The 16900-nt window shown below is 34.7% G+C and overlaps 1 protein-coding gene across 8 annotated transcripts in view; it reads right to left on the reverse strand.

The window, feature by feature from the left end:
• Nucleotides 1-831: 831 nt before the first annotated feature.
• LOC107047693 (thyrotroph embryonic factor) overlaps nt 832-16900 on the reverse strand; it is a 40630-nt gene continuing 24561 nt past the window's right edge. For 4 of the 8 annotated variants that reach the window (XM_015270552.1, XM_015270503.1, XM_015270496.1 and 1 more), the window contains 5 exons: nt 6685-6830; nt 4120-4363; nt 3505-3653; nt 3279-3416; nt 832-2712 (listed from right to left, as the gene is read on the reverse strand). In XM_015270552.1, coding sequence (XP_015126038.1) covers nt 2626-2712; nt 3279-3416; nt 3505-3653; nt 4120-4363; nt 6685-6830 — 764 coding nt within the window. In that variant the 3' untranslated portion in view covers nt 832-2625. The remainder of the gene's footprint in view (nt 2713-3278; nt 3417-3504; nt 3654-4119; nt 4364-6684; nt 6831-16900) is intronic. The other 4 variants (XM_015270543.1, XM_015270511.1, XM_015270535.1 and 1 more) reach the window with 4 other exon arrangements.

Consider the following 16900-nt stretch of genomic DNA (forward strand, 5'->3'; position numbering starts at 1 on the left):
AATATGCAACAAACAGACCTCAACAAAAGGCAGTATTGTCGGCGTGATGATCAACCATTCAACCATTTTCAATCATCAAATTTGTCAATTAAATTGCGTGAGATAAATTCGAAAAAAATCATGAATATTCAACGTCATTAAAATTACATTTTGCACAGAATTATTTTTCACAAAATAAGAGAGGTATTTGAACTTTCGTGGATCTTATTTATTTAGCATAAAATCTGTTTCTCATAACATTTGTTACAGTTTTGAAAACATTATTTTTAGGGTGAAAAAGTAATTCTTTATAAAATGTTCATGGAAAAGGTCATATTAGCTAAACATTGGTATTTTTCAATAATTTCATTAATCTCAAAAGTATACTCTCCAGATTTCCAAAAAGGTTTCCTAAATGTTAAAAATGGTGCATCCAATTCAGCCCTTGTAAATTCTAAAAATAAAATCACGGAAAATATTCGATAATCTAGGATCAAATGAGGCCTGGATGAAACTTCCGATGTTCACCCCCTCACGTACGGCGTCGATGCCATGCATCGACCCACGAAAATATGAATAGCGCTCTTTAAAATTGAGTATTTCCAAAACTATGGAATTTAACTCAACCAAATAAATAACAACCAAAAACGGAATACTGTAGCTTTAATTACATATCCGTTTCATAATTTTCCGTTGATTGGAAATCATTACATTTTACTTGTATCGAGCGTACTTCATGCTTGGAAACCAAAGGGCCCCGTCCGTGAGGGGTTGACAAAAACTTCTGAAAATGTTTCCAACGAAAAAAAAATCTAAGATGAAAGGGAAGGATTGAAGAATATCAACATAATGTAAAACAATAACAAATACATATATTCTTTTAGGAAGGTGATACAATAAAGTTTTTTCTTGCGTCGATAAACATTATGTTCTTTCTCTCTTTGAATTTTTCCCTTCAGCGCACTTATTATCCCTCTGTTACATCTGATTTGCTTGCGGATCGGATACGTGTGTTACCTATTCGTTATGTGTATTTGTTTTTTTCTCTTCGTGTTGTTCTTCTAGACTTTGATTATTCCATAAGTATTAGTTAATTCATGTAATCCATAAGTTTTTTTGTAATAGCAAATCAGTTTATTTTCTATATCCAAGGAAAAAACAATTTACAATAGTTTCTACGCATGATTCCGCAACATAAAAATGGAACTGATCAAAGCATACACAGCTCAAACGACTTTCGGATAAACAATAATTAAAAAAAAATAGAATGTTAGGCCAATTTTTATAAATTTGTTCGACAGTGCGCGTAAGTGGCTCTCTAAGATAACAGAAAATAATGAAGAAAAACAACAAAAAAAAATAATGAATACAAAAATCAAAATAGTATCGTCAATCACTCATGTTTGTTTTTCAGCAAAAACTTTCTTAAAAATTTCCTAATTGATAAATTCTCATCCAATTTGCGTGAACAACTGCACAGCATCTAATGTTATATTTTCATTAAACTCTCATTTACTTTTGACTCTGATGATTTTAGAAACATGTATAAAGAAACTGGTAATCACTATTTGCTCTTTCATAGCATTAATTTTTCACAGATGTTGATTTTGCAGGAGTTGGCAATTTGTTAATCAAGCCAATATGTACAATCCAGTACCAATTCCTCTATACAATATAAATCTTACGTATTACGTATTACATATAAACAAAATAAACATCTAAAAACTTAAAAAGAAGAGAAAAAGGCTAGTTTAGTAATTGTCTAATCTTTTCATTTTTTTTCTCGTTCTTCTTTTCCTAGCCCAAGAAAGAGAACACAGGGACTGCCAAAAAAAATGGGCACAAATTGTTGCTGTTTTATCGTCTAAAATTGCTACATTTAGGTAAATCGAAAAAATGTTTTCTACAACTTCGTCAGAATCCGTGCAATTTTAATTTTTTTTTTCCTTGAAACATTCTACTGTCATTCTTGCGCACATTAATCGATGGATCTTATTCGAATTGTAAATTTAAGTTTTGAATTTTTAAATTCTTTAGTTTGTTTCTCCAGTTAATTTTTGTCTCCCATTTGTTACGGACAATCGCTCGATGGACAAAAGGTCATAATGAATAATCACACGCACTCAATCACTCGATCAATTCACTCACAATTATCACATTCATTCTACCAGGTCCTCCCTTCCTCTTATTTATCGAAAATCCCTTCGTTATTTCAATGGTTTCTTTCCATCTGTATTTTCAGCTTTTGTCTCCGTGAAATGATTTTTACACTACAACATATGACGTCAATATTGACAAATAATCTAACTATACATACAATAAACTATGTACAAATGAGGCTGCGACGGTGGAGATAAGGAAGGAAATGACTTGTTCAGTTATAATTTTTTTCATGCTTTTGTGTTATCAAATCGTAGAATGAGAATTTTTTTTCAAAAGAAAAAAGAAATTTCTGTGATTTTATTCCTGTTTTTTCCATAGGAAAGAACTTGCCGCGAGGAAGGGAGAATAATTTACAGGTTCTCCATTGGACGAGTGAATTCTGGATTCACCCGAAGACAGTACGGTTGGATTTTTGTTTATTAATTTTCATTAAAAAATAGAGCCCTGCTGTCGTTGGGGTAAACCTCAGTAATCAGCCGTTGGTTAACCATCCGTGTATTTGCTCAACTTGTCGCGTAGTAACATATTCTCGTTTTTTAATCGATCGAGCTCCTGTCGAAGACCCATATTCTGAAATCAAATGGTTTTTAGCCCATTATTGAGAATGTTTATTTAGGTAATTGGTGAGCGACATTGCATTTCGGGATTTCTTATTTGAAATTGAGGGAAAAGGGGAGGCAAAGCATAAATTTTCCTTTGTGAACCGTCATTTTTCGCAAATGAACAGGAAAATTTGTGAAATGTTGATGAAAAAATACCCGAAGTTCCAGAAAATTTTTATCGTACACCTTTTAGTACTTTTTATTGCAGTTTCTCGTTGATTTTGCTTTCCTTCTGCCAAAAATCGAATTGTCTCATTTTTTCTTATACCTCTTATGGGATTGATTTCCACATTGACAATTCTCCTACCAGAAGACTCCAAAAATAAAAATAAGAATAGAAAGCAATGCGAAAAAATATTCTGCATCCAACGGCCCAGAGAAATAATTCAAATATTTAAAACTTTAAAGTAGTTTGAATGCAGTAAAAAAAATCAGTTAAAACAAATTGTAGAGCTTATGATTTTGGATAAACTTCCTCAACCCTCCGCGTGAACCATTGAATTCGATAAAAAGTCTATTAAATTCACATCTCACCTCTTTCTCAAGGAAACCCGCTCTCAGTGCAATTTGATTCTCCTTCATGCGACGCGCGTCTCGTGATCTCTTGGCGGCCATGTTGTTCTTCCTTCGGCGTGCCCAGTATTTGTCATCCTTTAAGTCATCGGGTACAAACTACACATCAATAATAGAATATCAGATAAAAAGGAATTTAAAAGTGAGTAATAAGTTTACTCGTGTGAAAAAAAAGAGTTGAAATTACCTGTTTCCGTGATTTTTTAATCATCGGCTGGGGCTTCAGCTCCTCATCGGAGAATGCTCGAGTTCTTGGATCGAAGTCTCGCCCCGATGACGCCATCGAGAGCGCTACAAGAGACAAGCCATATTGTATACGTGACGAGTCCCCGGAATCTGTTTCTCGGCAGAACAAAACACGGATTCGACAAAGTGCGGGCATTTCAACTTTTTTGAAAAATGGGCCATTTTCATACTGTTATCCACTGTTAGAAAATTACTTGTGAAATTTCAAGTAAAAAATGTTGAAATTTTTAACAACACATTCACGTGAAATTGTCATTTTAATCCAAATGACAATAAAAATCAGTAAAGAGTGGGAAAATTAAGGCAACAGTTTATCCAAATGTTCGATTTAGGCTGAAATTTCAAAAACAATTTTAACAATGTTGAATGGGGGATCCGCATCCCCCTGATCACTCTCACTAATTGGCCATGAATTTTACGAACACATTAGCACATTGTTTACTATTAGAACGTGTCGTTGACGATATGTTGTTACCTGATCCGTTTGCGTTGTCTGGGGGGATTCTCATATTATTTTTTAATAATTGTTTTTGGGTTTTTTCTATTTTACACTCACTTGAGTCGGCGGGCGATGGTGGATTGAGAGTATCTGGTGAGCAGCAATCACTGGGGGATGCCGATCTCTCGCGCTTTGTTACAGGCTCTAGATGGAGTCCAGCTGGTCCTTGATGACTTGTTGCCTCATTACTGCTGTTACTCATTTTGTGTAGTTGACTTCCCTGCATCGTGCCCTGACCACCACCGCCAACCCCATCCACGGGGATGCCATTCTCCGAGAGAAATTCATCCAAATCGACGTACTGAATTTATTGAAAAATAATCGTGATTAATAATAACGCGTTTGACCACACGGGGAGAAAATTTCCATCAAAAATGGCCCCTCAAGGCTAGGAATCGCGCAACGTATGGGTCTTTCAGGAATTTCTAACCAAAATATATTTATATTTCTTAAATTTATTGCATTTTGTATTAAAGTGTTGATAGAAAGTTCTGAAAGGGCGTCTACATGATTCCTAGAATAAGAAACTTGCATATTTTTTTTTTTAGAAAGTAGACTGAGAAATTTTTGTGGTCACGTAACATTTTCGATGAAATTTCAATGAATTTCATCATTGAAAATTTATAATTTAATGGAAAAATGAATGGAACCTATCAATTTCAGTTCAATTATTTCACGAAAATGAATAAATCAGGACAATTTCGCCAAATCTGATACTGAATATTCAAATTTTGGTTAAAAAATCACATAAGTTGAGGAATTCTACTGAAGTTCACGAAAATCTTAAATTTCACTATTTTTTTTTTGAAAGGGCTCAAATATCCAGTAAACTTTTTTTACGTTCAACTGAAAATGTTATTTTCCGCAATTTTCATTCTTCAATCATATCAACAGCCCGCAAAAATTGTGACACACTAAAAAACGATTTTTGAAAAATGCAAGTTCCTATTTAGGGGTAAATTCCGATATAAATTTTTCTCCATGCACGAGCGATTGAATTGCAGGGTTAAGTATTAAGGTACTGGCCCATGCACATTCGCGGTAAAACCATAAACAATGATAACCAATGTGGGCGACGTATGAAAAAGAGAAAGTCGGCTCGAGTCTCAACTTTTATCATCCTGAATACACATATTCGCATTCACCGCAAGTTCTTAAATGTTAAGTGCAAAATGAAATTATAAAAAATACAGGAAAATAAAAAGATGAATGAAAATAGTTGGTAAAAGAGATTGATGGCATATAAAAACAATTTAAAAGGGGGGTATTGCTCGATATACTCGGTTACGCGTTGGAGGCGTGACGATATCCGCAAAGAGAGTGAAAGTATCTTGACGCTTGGTTGGACGTTTCTTCGCGGGTGCAACCCCCACCCTCTCAAGTTATCCGCATAAATACGGTTTTACATTATCGAGTGTTGAGAGTAGTTGTGGCATAAAAAAAGGACCAGGTTTGGTGCCTCGACGAGCTTCCTCGTTTTCACGAGTCCAGGAAGTCTCGCAGTTTTACCTTTAGCAAGCAATATATTTTTTCTTTTTTCTTCTTTTTACAAGGAGTTGAGACTAGGGGAGGGGAGGTCTTACGCAACCAACAATCACTTGCATGTCTGAAAAAACGGGAAATACTTGGGCACAAAGGAAAGATATGCCGGAAAATACAGATAAATCGAGGAGAGTCGCAAATGAGAGCGAATTGAGGCTGATTGTTACTGGGTTATTTTACGTTGTTTTCAAAATTTTTTTAGTGAGACACTCGGTCGCAACACGCAGAAATAACTCGGGGAAATAATTTTTTCTTGGAGTTGAGACTGTTGATCATAATTTGAGAATATTCAAGGTTTTGTCAACTCAGTTTTGTACGAAAACATTCAACAAAATTCATTAATCCTCAACGTTATTATATTTTGCAACAACTTTTATTTCGACGACTTGCGGAAAGCTTTTCTTTTCACGTGAAATCGTTTTCTAGTGAAATTTTATTCAGAAATTTTATATCATTTGGGAGGAATAATTTTGAGGGTGCAGAATTAATTGTTTGTCAATAATTCATGAAAAGAAATCGAGCTCTTTAAAATTTTCAATTTTTTAATTATGTAAAGTGTCAATTTTTTGACATTGTTGAAATTGTGAACTTTAAGTTTCAAATTATAAAATGACTGAAATTTTTTCGATAAAATAGGGTATAATGGGGCTTGAATGAAAGCCCTGATGTTAAAATAAAAATGTTGAAAGAGATTTCAAAGGCGGCAGAAGGGCTAAAGCTCTTGCATATCCTTAAGAATAATTTTTTTTTCGTAAATTACAGGTGAAAAAATAATTCTCGAAAATATTCCGAAAACTACAAGGACTAAACAATTTTTTTTATTCTTCAATCATTGGGAAGAGGGGAAGGAGGGGGAATTTCCGCACTTTTTCTCTGCAACGTTGAATCTCATTTAATTAGAATAAGAGTTGCTGTCAATACGAAAACAATATTCTCAATCTAAAATCAACATTCATCTCCTTAACTGAAAACCACTCGTTCTAGTTAAAACCTTACCGTTCTGGTTAATTCGCAATAGAAAATATTGAAAATGAATTTGTTGTAATTTTCATGGCTCTTTTCCTTCATCTTTGTACATACATGATTCAATACCTTCAGGTCGGCATCATAGGGCAGTGTTTTGTCCCATATATTTGGCCCCAAAAAGGCGGCCTGTGCTTCCACATTGCCCCATAGCTCACCATCAGCGTCCTTCTTCTCCTCCGGTCCATCCTTTGTTTGTTTCCCTGAAATAAAAAAATTCTGTCACCTCAAGATCTGTCCAGGATTCAGTCGAATCCCATAACGACTCATCCCACGACAATTTCATCCAAAAGCAAATTTGTCTTATATGTTTTAACTTTGTGTTCTACCCCATAATTCCCTTATTATTTTTCGATTTTTCAAAATAAGAATAGGTACATCCAAAAAGGAAACTCTCGTATTTAAGAGATTCCCTGAAAAATTATTTATATTTTGAGAGGATTGAACGAATTTCAAAGGATTTCAGAAACATTTTGAGAAAGTTCATGCGATTTTTAATTACTGGATTGATATTTACACTTCGTAAAGGATTCAGAGAAATCCACAAACTTCCTGATATTTAATGGCAAGCATTTGAATATTGCATCAAATGTTTGAATGAGTGAAAAAATTGGGATGTATTATTATTATTCCGGAAATATATCGAAAAATTACTCAATCGTGTTGCTTCATCGATCCATGAAATTGAAATTTAAGAAAGATACGAAATTCATGAATTTCTTCATAAAACCTCTGAAATGTTGCGGAATTTTTTGGATTTCACTCCAAATTTAATGGAAATTTCAAATCTATCTGTATTCCACATTTCACGAGTGATCATCCCAACCGTATAAAACATTTTCGGACCAAAATTGGTATGGGATGAAATCATTTTGAATGAAATTCACTCCCAAATCCCCAACACTCCCACACACATGCTACAAATAACATTAAAAAAAGAATTCCATTCAAAAAAGGAAATAATCTGTAGATCAGATTTTCTACGCGATTACTCCGATTGTGTACCTAATTTTTGGAGCCAAACTATTGTGTAAGAAAATTACGTCGCATGAAATTTCCTCCAAATCCCCTGAAATTCCCACACATGCTACAAAAACCATTAAAAAAAGAATTCCATTCAAAAAAGAAAATAATCCTCAGATCAAATTTTGTGATTACTCCGGTAATGTACATTATTTTTGGAGCAAAACTATTATGGAAGGAAATCATTTCAGATGAAATTTCCTTCAAATCCCCCGGCATTCCCACACATGCTACAAATAACACCAAAAAAATAGAAAATAATCGTGAATCGCACGTCATCAGCCAAGTGTACAGTGGAGTCGCGTGGCGGCGCCGTATCGTTATAATGATTTTCAAACGTTTTATAGATACCCAGTATACATGAAAGAGAATGGATAGGATAGTTGTGTCGACGTCGGGTCGACTGTCAAGGCTACGGGAGCATGCTTGTCACGCCACGATGGTGGACACTGATGGTAGGCGAGATTAATAGTGGAAATGGAAAATTAATTGTATTGTATTTCCCCCCTCCCCCCCCCCTCCATGAAAAGAAAAAAACATAATAATTTTCAAATGACAGGAAAATTATTTTCTCGCACTATTCATCCTTCTGTTCCCCCGAGTCATTCAACAGAACAACCGTTATATTAAAAAATCGTAAATTTATCGGCAATCGAATGTTTAATTTCGGAAGGATTTTCATTAAATAAAAAATTGTTCCGCGCTCGTTCCTCCTATCCTATTCCGCTCGTTACTTAACTGTTGAAGCGTAGTGCCGGTGTACGCGCCTCTCGCAACGGGAGATTAGTTCCGCGGAGAGGTTCGAGAGCATTTAGCCTTGAACCAAATTACAGGCCTGTACTGTCGTTGTTTAGTTGTTTAGCTGACGACTAGCGGCACTGCATTGGCTGCACCAAAGCCTTCCCTCTCCTCCCCCAGTCTTTTTCAACTATACTCATCATGTATCAGCCAGACGTACATATATTCTACGCTATTCAGCGAATATTTCATCATTTTTCTGCACTTTTTTTTAACTCTTTGGTGTTTAGTCTCTTCACGAGTTATTGATAATTGTTATGGTGATGTTTATTATTTGGGGAATATTGAGGTGGAGAGAGATTGACTTTCATTACGATATTTGTATGAGACGTGGAAGATGTAATCTCAGACGTATCCTTGATAGACCAGTCACGGTTCAACGAGAACGACTTGTACGGCGGCATGTTGTAAAGCGAGTTGAGAAGTTTTCATCGGGAACGATTTGATGATTAATTTATTTGGGGTTTTAGGGAGATCAGGGGGTTTGGAGGGGAGGAACAGAAGTTTAGGGAAAATGATTATTGTATTTTCATCACTTGAGTGTAAAGTGAAATGTTGTGTGCGCAAAATCCCACTTTTTACACGTTGAGATGAAAAATAGGGTTCGACACTCGAGGGAAATGTGTTCTTTGACCTCTGGGAGGATAGCACTCGCCGATGGCGCACACCTCAAGCATATTGTGGATCAAATGGGGAAAGTCGTGTTTTCCCCGCGCGAGGTGCACCTGCTATTTTTTTTAAATTTTATTTTTATTACTGCTCATCAGGGAGCAAAGTAAGAAAAAAACACTTTTCATTACACTGTCCGTAACACATCGTTTGACCGACACAACTACGGATTGCCGATTACGGACATTGTGAAGAAAAATTACGTTCGTCACTCGGTCGAAAACAACTTTTCTGACTCGAGAAAAGTTTTTTTCGGCCTCGTGACGAAAATAGCTATTTCATCACTTGAAAAACCACTTTTCATCACTTTTGCGGAAAATGAAATTTTACGCACGTTCCCATCCCACTTTCCACATATTGTGATGAAAAATAAGGTTCGACACTCGTGGGCAGAGTGTTCTGTGACCCTTGAGATCACTTTTACGTACTCTTATTGAAAGATATTATTACCCACGACCTGAATGTCATGCACTCTACGCAACAAATCAAAGACTTTCCCCCACTGCACCCCCGAAAAGTGAACTCGGCAAGTATTATACACGTACGTGCGAAAAACTGGAATTTTACACACCAGTAACACAATATGCAATTTTCCGAGCATCTGGTAGTTATTTTTCAGGGGACGTTTGATTTAAGGAGAAAAAGCTTATGAATTTTCAGAAATTACTGGAATTATCAATCAATTACAAATTCGCGGATTAATTTCCTCAATTCTTTATCATTTTTACTGAATAATTATCTTAATTTTAATTTTCATTCATTTGCTCATCAAATTACGAAAGGTGTGATTTTTCAGTTATAAAATTTACCTGCAATTTCAATGGAAATATCACTTTTTAAAAGTTTCTGGGAAATCACTTAGAGTATTGAATTTAGTGAGGAAAAACTAATGAAATTTTACAACTCGCTTGATTGTTTACTTGAATTTTAAATTCATGGATTCATTTTTACAATTTTTTCTAATATTTTTACTGAATAATGGAACTAATTTCCCAGTTTTCATTTATTTAATATGTGACTTCAATGGAAATGTCACTTATTAAAAATTTCCGGGACTGAGAGAAAGAGGAGGGGGTGAAAAATTGAAAGTGATGGCGAGTGTGATTATTTGTATGATGATGCGAATTAACTGAGAGACGCGGAACGCGGAACGAGACAAGTGCTTCAAGGAAGGCGTCCTTGGACACTCTCAGCTTCTGATCACCAATCGTTGTACAAAAGTTATATATTTCTTGTCAGTTAGTGTTTATTTCCCCGTATATTTATTCTATTCTGCTGCATTTTTCTGATATTCAATGTCGGCAGTCGAAGACCCGAAGAAAGTGAATGTTGGAAAAGAGATAAGGGGGTATAAAACTCGAGGAGAGAGAAAAAAATATCGAGAAACATATTTTAAGAGTCGACTACCTACGTTTATACTGGTATACCTACTGAGTTGAGTCTGAGTAGTGAAAGTTGCACGAGTCACTTTCCCCTTGCTTGGGGGGCCGAGGTGTATTTTGTACTTCGTGAGACTCGAATAAGGCGATATAAATGCATGTGGCAAACAGAGCAGGAAGGCATTATTGATGGTACTATTTCCGTAAATTCGTTAATTTGCACTTTTCGGGGGATTCTTTTTCACTTTTTTAGATTAATTATTGGGTACATGATGTTTTATGTTTTACGAACAACTCATGAAATTCAATGACGAGGGGATTTAAGCCTCAGTCTTGCGAGATGCGGAAGTGGATTTGCGAATTAATTTTTTTAAATCCTGAATCTATATCCGATGTTGAAACTCAGTATTCCAATGAGTAGAGTTTCGTTTTTTTCAGGATTTTTGAAATATTTATTACCAGTTCAACATGAGGGATCAAATTGAGGCCTTTAAGCATCGAATAATGAGATGATTGAAAATTTTTCGATAAACTAGGGTTCAATGAGGCTGGAATGAGGGCTGTGGTGTTTAAATAAAAATGTTGGATTTTATTTCAATGAAAAATTAAGGGTTAAAGCGTTTGGATATCAGTCGGAAAAATTTTGCTTCGTTTGTGCCATCAAAAAGTAGGAAAATGTCATCTCAGTTCATCCTGATACAAATTAGAAAAGACTTCTCGAAAATATCTTGGAAACTATAAGAACAGAACATTCCTATTTTACTAAAGATGAAAGAAACGTGAAGTTGTTTTATATCGAAATATCTCGAAACTGCCTGACCGCTAATCCTTAATTCTGATTGGTCAATATGTGACACGAAGTTATTCACAAAAAGAACACGCGGCATTTTCAAATTCTTCAGTGGTAAATTTTTTTTTCACGTCATATATATAATAATATATAATAATAATAATATATATATATATATATATATATATATATTTCACGTGTGCATATATTATCGGTGAAATTAATAAATTCTGTCCTTTTATGGCGACCGATTATTCAAAAAAATTGAAGATAATTAATTGAAAATGAAAAATTCTTTATAGATTCTTTTACTCTACTTCGCTATTCACTTCAATCATTAGTCGAATTCTCTTTGATTTATTATCAATATTTATAAGGTATTCATGAGAAAATGAAATTTAATGAATTCCATTTCTTCATTTCAACAAATGAATAGATCAGCGCGCGCATAGATCTTGTTTTTCAAAAGTCTTCAATCACTTTGGGTGAAATTCCAACATCACAAATCAAAGAATTGTTCTTAATCTGAGAACTAAATCCTCAATTAAAAAAAAAACACATTTATGTTACTAGGCCCGATAAACCGCGATTCTTACCTCGCTTCGCTCGAATAGATTGCGGTTTTCGGGCCTGTAACATAAAATAGGTCACATCATACGGTCCACAAAGTATTTCCTGACGAATGTGAGTTTATAATCTGGGCCGATGGCGACGTTAGTGATGAAATCCACCATTATTTCTCGCAATTTCGATTAATTCTCGAGTACATGAATTTTAAGCTTTATGAACACCTCATAAATTCAATGCGGATTTTGGAATTAATTTTCTACACCCAGTGTTGAAATTAATTATTTAGTTGAGTAGAGTTTTCTTTTTTCCTAGATGTTTTAAATGTTTCTTACCAATTCAAAATGGTGGATCAACTTTAGACGTCAGAAGATCTCGTAATCAAGTGACTGAAGATTTTTCGATAAAGTAGGGTTGAATGAGACCTCTAATATTCAAATTAAAATGCTGAATTTGATGAAATAAAGGCTAAAGGGTTTCACTTGCATATTTTTAAGGCACAATTTTTTTTAGTGCCACCAAAAAATAGAAAAACTTCATTCAAGTCCGCCCTATTTTGCCCTGGTAGTTTTTGAGATGAAGATAAAAAAAATTCTCAAAAATACCTTGAAAACATTGAAAATAGAACAATTTTTTCAAATCCTTGACTCACTTACGATGAAATTTCCTCTGCCAATTCATAGAAAACATTCATCTCCCAGGTTCTCGATTAATTATTGAGTACCTGAATTTCAGTTTCATGAACACCTCATGAAATTCAATGCGGAGGGCCTTTGATCCTCAGTCTTGCGGGATGCGGAAGTGGATTTGCGAATTAATTTTTTTTTATACTCAATTTATAATCGATGATATGGATCGTGAGAGGATAAGGTGATACGAGAATCGGAAAGTAACGGAGTGTAAATGCGAGAGTCGACTTTTTCTTATTTTTGAGTTGTCCCGTGGTTTATTAGTCTGGTGGGGGGCAGAAGGGGAGGGGGTACCGTGGAAAAACGAAAGCGAAGGTAGCTACGGCTTTTGTTTCCGCATTAATAGCACGATAATTAGTTTTAATAGTATTTTTTATTCCCCAAATGAATGTTCTGTGGGTTTCGGAATTGTTCAGTTTGTTGAGGGATTTCTTCAATTACTTCGGAAAAATTGAAGGGATAATTGATGTCAGTGTGACGGCTTGAGTGAAGAAATTGCCTCATTCTAATCAAGTTTGAATGATAAACTCTTTTTTCTTGCATATGAAATAGGTAGCTACATCCGTTAAATGAAATGCACATATGTATGATGCTAAAATTATAATACCAAACAGCTGACAAACAGTGCCATCATCTTGAATATAGACCATCTTATTTATCGGTGAGACGCAGATGCCAGTGTGCTGCTAATATTTCTCACTCGATTTTTCAAATTTTGAAGTTGTTTTGAGGGAACTAGGTTTCGATGGTTGTAAATAATTTTTGTATAATGAAACATTTTAGAATAGTGAATGGCGCCGATTTTCATGGGTAGATTGGAGCTTTCGATATCAAAAAGTAAAAAAATTAATTGAATCTATAAAAATTCCGTGACCAATATAAAAAATGATCGATGACATAAATTTCAAAGATAAAAATTGGAAATTCGTTTTAATGAAGAGTTCATACTGGAATGGACATTCTAACGGGATTTCTGTTTAATTGATCGTTGAGTTTTGTTGATGCTAACGGATAATAAAATGATAAATGAAGTTAGAAGAATTGTTGCAATTTGCATAAAAAAGATTCTTGAAGAATGCGGAATAAAAATAAAAATTTCATATTCAACATGAGAATCATCGGCGGACAGGTACTTTTTATCAATTGAATTTCAATAATAACTAGCGGAAATGGAAGAACTAGTCAAACGAGAGACTTCGCACCGATGAATTCACTAAATAAAATGTCAAAGTACAACGATTTGAGGCAGATAATCCTTGAATATTGAACAGAAAAACTAAACGAGGAACTCTGTTTTCACAAACACTTAAAAATTATACAGTTCGTGGAATAATTATGCAGTTCACACCAAGATGCATATGTTGTTAATAATAACGAATAATAAAGTGACGAATAACGAGTTTTAGTGTCTAAAGTTCCAGGAAATATTGAAACATAAGAAAATCCTGAAGAATGGGCAATAAAATTGAAATTTCACATTCCATTCACTTTTCATTAATTGAATTTCAATAGCTAGTGGAAGTGGAAGAAAAACGAACCAAAGGGGGGAACAACAGATCATTAAATGACGAAGTCCAATATTTAGGGCATATTTCGGAATCCAAAATATTGAATTCCAAATACCTCTTGAGTTTTAGTATCTAAAGTTGCAAGAAACATTGAAATCATAGGAAAAATCTCGAAGAATGCGCAATTCAATGGAAATTTCAGGTACAATTCACTTTTGATTAATTAAATTTCAACAATAACTAATGTAAATGGAAAAAAACAGATCATGAAATGACGGAATCCAAAAAATTTAAAACATATTTAGGACTTCCGAGTGTCGAATGGATAATATTTCAATTTTTTTCCCCAAACTCTGAGCGAATTTCAAAGAATAAATGTTTCAAAATAATAAAGATTTTTTTGTTCTTGATTCAGCGAGTGGCATTGAGAGTTTCATTTGTTTCCTGATCGAGTGGCCGAGGAGAAAGAGACAATTTTCGGTGGGATACCAAGCGGCCTCCTTTCTCCCTGGGCCTAACACTCGTGACCCAAAAAATATTTTTTGGCCAAACAAAGAGGAACCGCTCAGTTAGAAAGTGAGACTGGTACAAGACTAATAGCCGGATCTCTTTTGGATACAGTGAGGCCATTAGAACTTCCACGGAATGTTATTTGGGGGAATTAAAATTAAAAAGAAGTGGTGAAGAAGGAGGGAAAAAAAGGCGAATAGAAGGTCCGGTTTGAGACCCACCAAACCCAAAAAATTTCTCTCGGCCTCAATTGTCAGTCTGTGGTAACTCGACAATAAAAATGTTTTAATGGAATTTCGAGAACGAGTTTGATTTCGTTTTGACGCTGATAATAGCGCCTATCGATGGGGATAAATTTAATTGGCAATTATGGAATCTGTTTAAAAAAAAAAAGTTGAGATATTGAGCGAATGAAATGGCACGGACAATTAAATCAGGTTTGAGGAGAGAATTTTTTTCTCATTTACGCACAATTGACAATTGTGAGTGTTCTGGGGGGTCACATGTGATAAACCTGATCATTAAAAGCGAAAGTTTATCTCGTATTCTATATTCGAAATACTACGGTGATAAGACGAATTTCTAAATCAATCATTGTCGAAAGAAAGTGAGTTAATATTTATTTTCAACGAATTTAGAAGAACCATTTGATTGGTAGAATATTTTTGACTGAAATTTCCAGTACACTTTTTTCAAACGTTTATCGCATTGTAGTTCAGTTCAATTATTCCATGAAAATCAAGAGAAATCGGAAAAATTCAGGTAAACATATTCTCAAATTTTCAATAAATGGAGAATTCGGTACAATTTAGTTCTGAATATTCATGTTTTCATTAAAAATTCGACTATCTTGGGAAATTTTTCCTTTCAAGTGTTCATAAATTAGGAATATGATTGAATGTTCCATAAAATGTGAAATTTCATGATTGATCACTTAAATTGAATTCAATGTCGTTCTGAAAATTAGTAGTCAACTATCCATGAAATTTCAATAGTTTTTTATCACTGTACTCACGTCGAATAAAAAAGTCATCGGAATAGATCCAATCCCTCATCCGCACTTCATCCGGAATTGGATCGGGTAACGGATGTGAGATAGTATAATTCGAAATGAAAAAAGTTGACATGATTTCCTCTGAAATTTCAAAATTTTTCCCGCTAAATCCAACTCAATGTCGTTTTCCGGAAAATTACTAGGCAATTGCCCATGAATTTCAATACTTTTCTATCACTGTGCTCACGTCAGATAAAAAAATCATCGGTATAGATCAAATCCCTCATCCGCACTTCATCCGGAATTTGAATGAATGTTCACAAAATCGGAAATTTCATGATTTTCCCCTTAAATCCAATTCAATGTCATTGTCCTGAAAAGTACTAGTCAACTATCCATGAAATTTTAATACATTTCTACCACTGTACTCACGTGGAATAAAAAAATCATCTGAATAGATCAAACCCCTCATCCGCACTTCATCCGGAATTGGATCGGCTGACGGAAGTAAGCGAAATAGAATAATTCAAAATAAAAAAAAAAAATTGGCTTGATTTCCACGGTGCAATTAATTATTATGTAGCCAAGTGTGCGTGTTCCCGCATCATGGTGTTCTTTTGCTTCCTCGTTAAACTAGGAAGTCACATGACTTTCGCTTTCACCGACGCTCGAATTAAGTGGGTCTCACGCACACAAGCCACGACAGCCTATATATAAACCCAACACATCTCAAAATGAAATAAAAATTTTATCTGCTTAATAAAATAGTGAGAATAATGAGTAAATGTTCCAATAATTCATCGACAATTCCGATCTATCGAAAAAAAAAGTGATATTTGTCATTTCTCGATCATAGATGATCACGAGTCGTAGCCGACATACAGCTCAATGTTGATACAGCTGTCATTGAATTTGAATAATCATGGCCCACATGTCTGTTTAATATTTGCTTCCCTCTTTCTCCCATAAAACGCCACATTATTCAAGTCTCAAACTGGCCCAAATAAAAAGTCAATTGGAAAATACGTCGCGATATTAAATAGCCAGAGAAAAAAATCAACTCATTGACATGCGTATATCAGATTCACAAAAACTTCAAGAGGTGAAATTTCCTTGCAATATTCACAATAAAAAAAAAACTTGAAAAAAAAAAATATCAACAACCGGTTTGAGCGGGGTGGACGAGGCTTGTGCGAATGCACGTACACATTTGCTGATTTTTTTTATATCCTGAGAAAAATATTAATAAAGAGAAATGCAAAGTGGAATTGACAGAATGTAAAAATCATGATAACGATAGAGTGAAAATCAACGAGTGGATCTTGGGGGGGGGGGGGGGGAGGGGG

The sequence above is a fragment of the Diachasma alloeum genome, unplaced genomic scaffold, assembly GCF_001412515.2.
Source record: "Diachasma alloeum isolate Michigan unplaced genomic scaffold, Dall2.0 Dall_scaffold_00183, whole genome shotgun sequence".
NCBI classification, from domain to species: Eukaryota; Metazoa; Arthropoda; class Insecta; order Hymenoptera; family Braconidae; genus Diachasma; species Diachasma alloeum.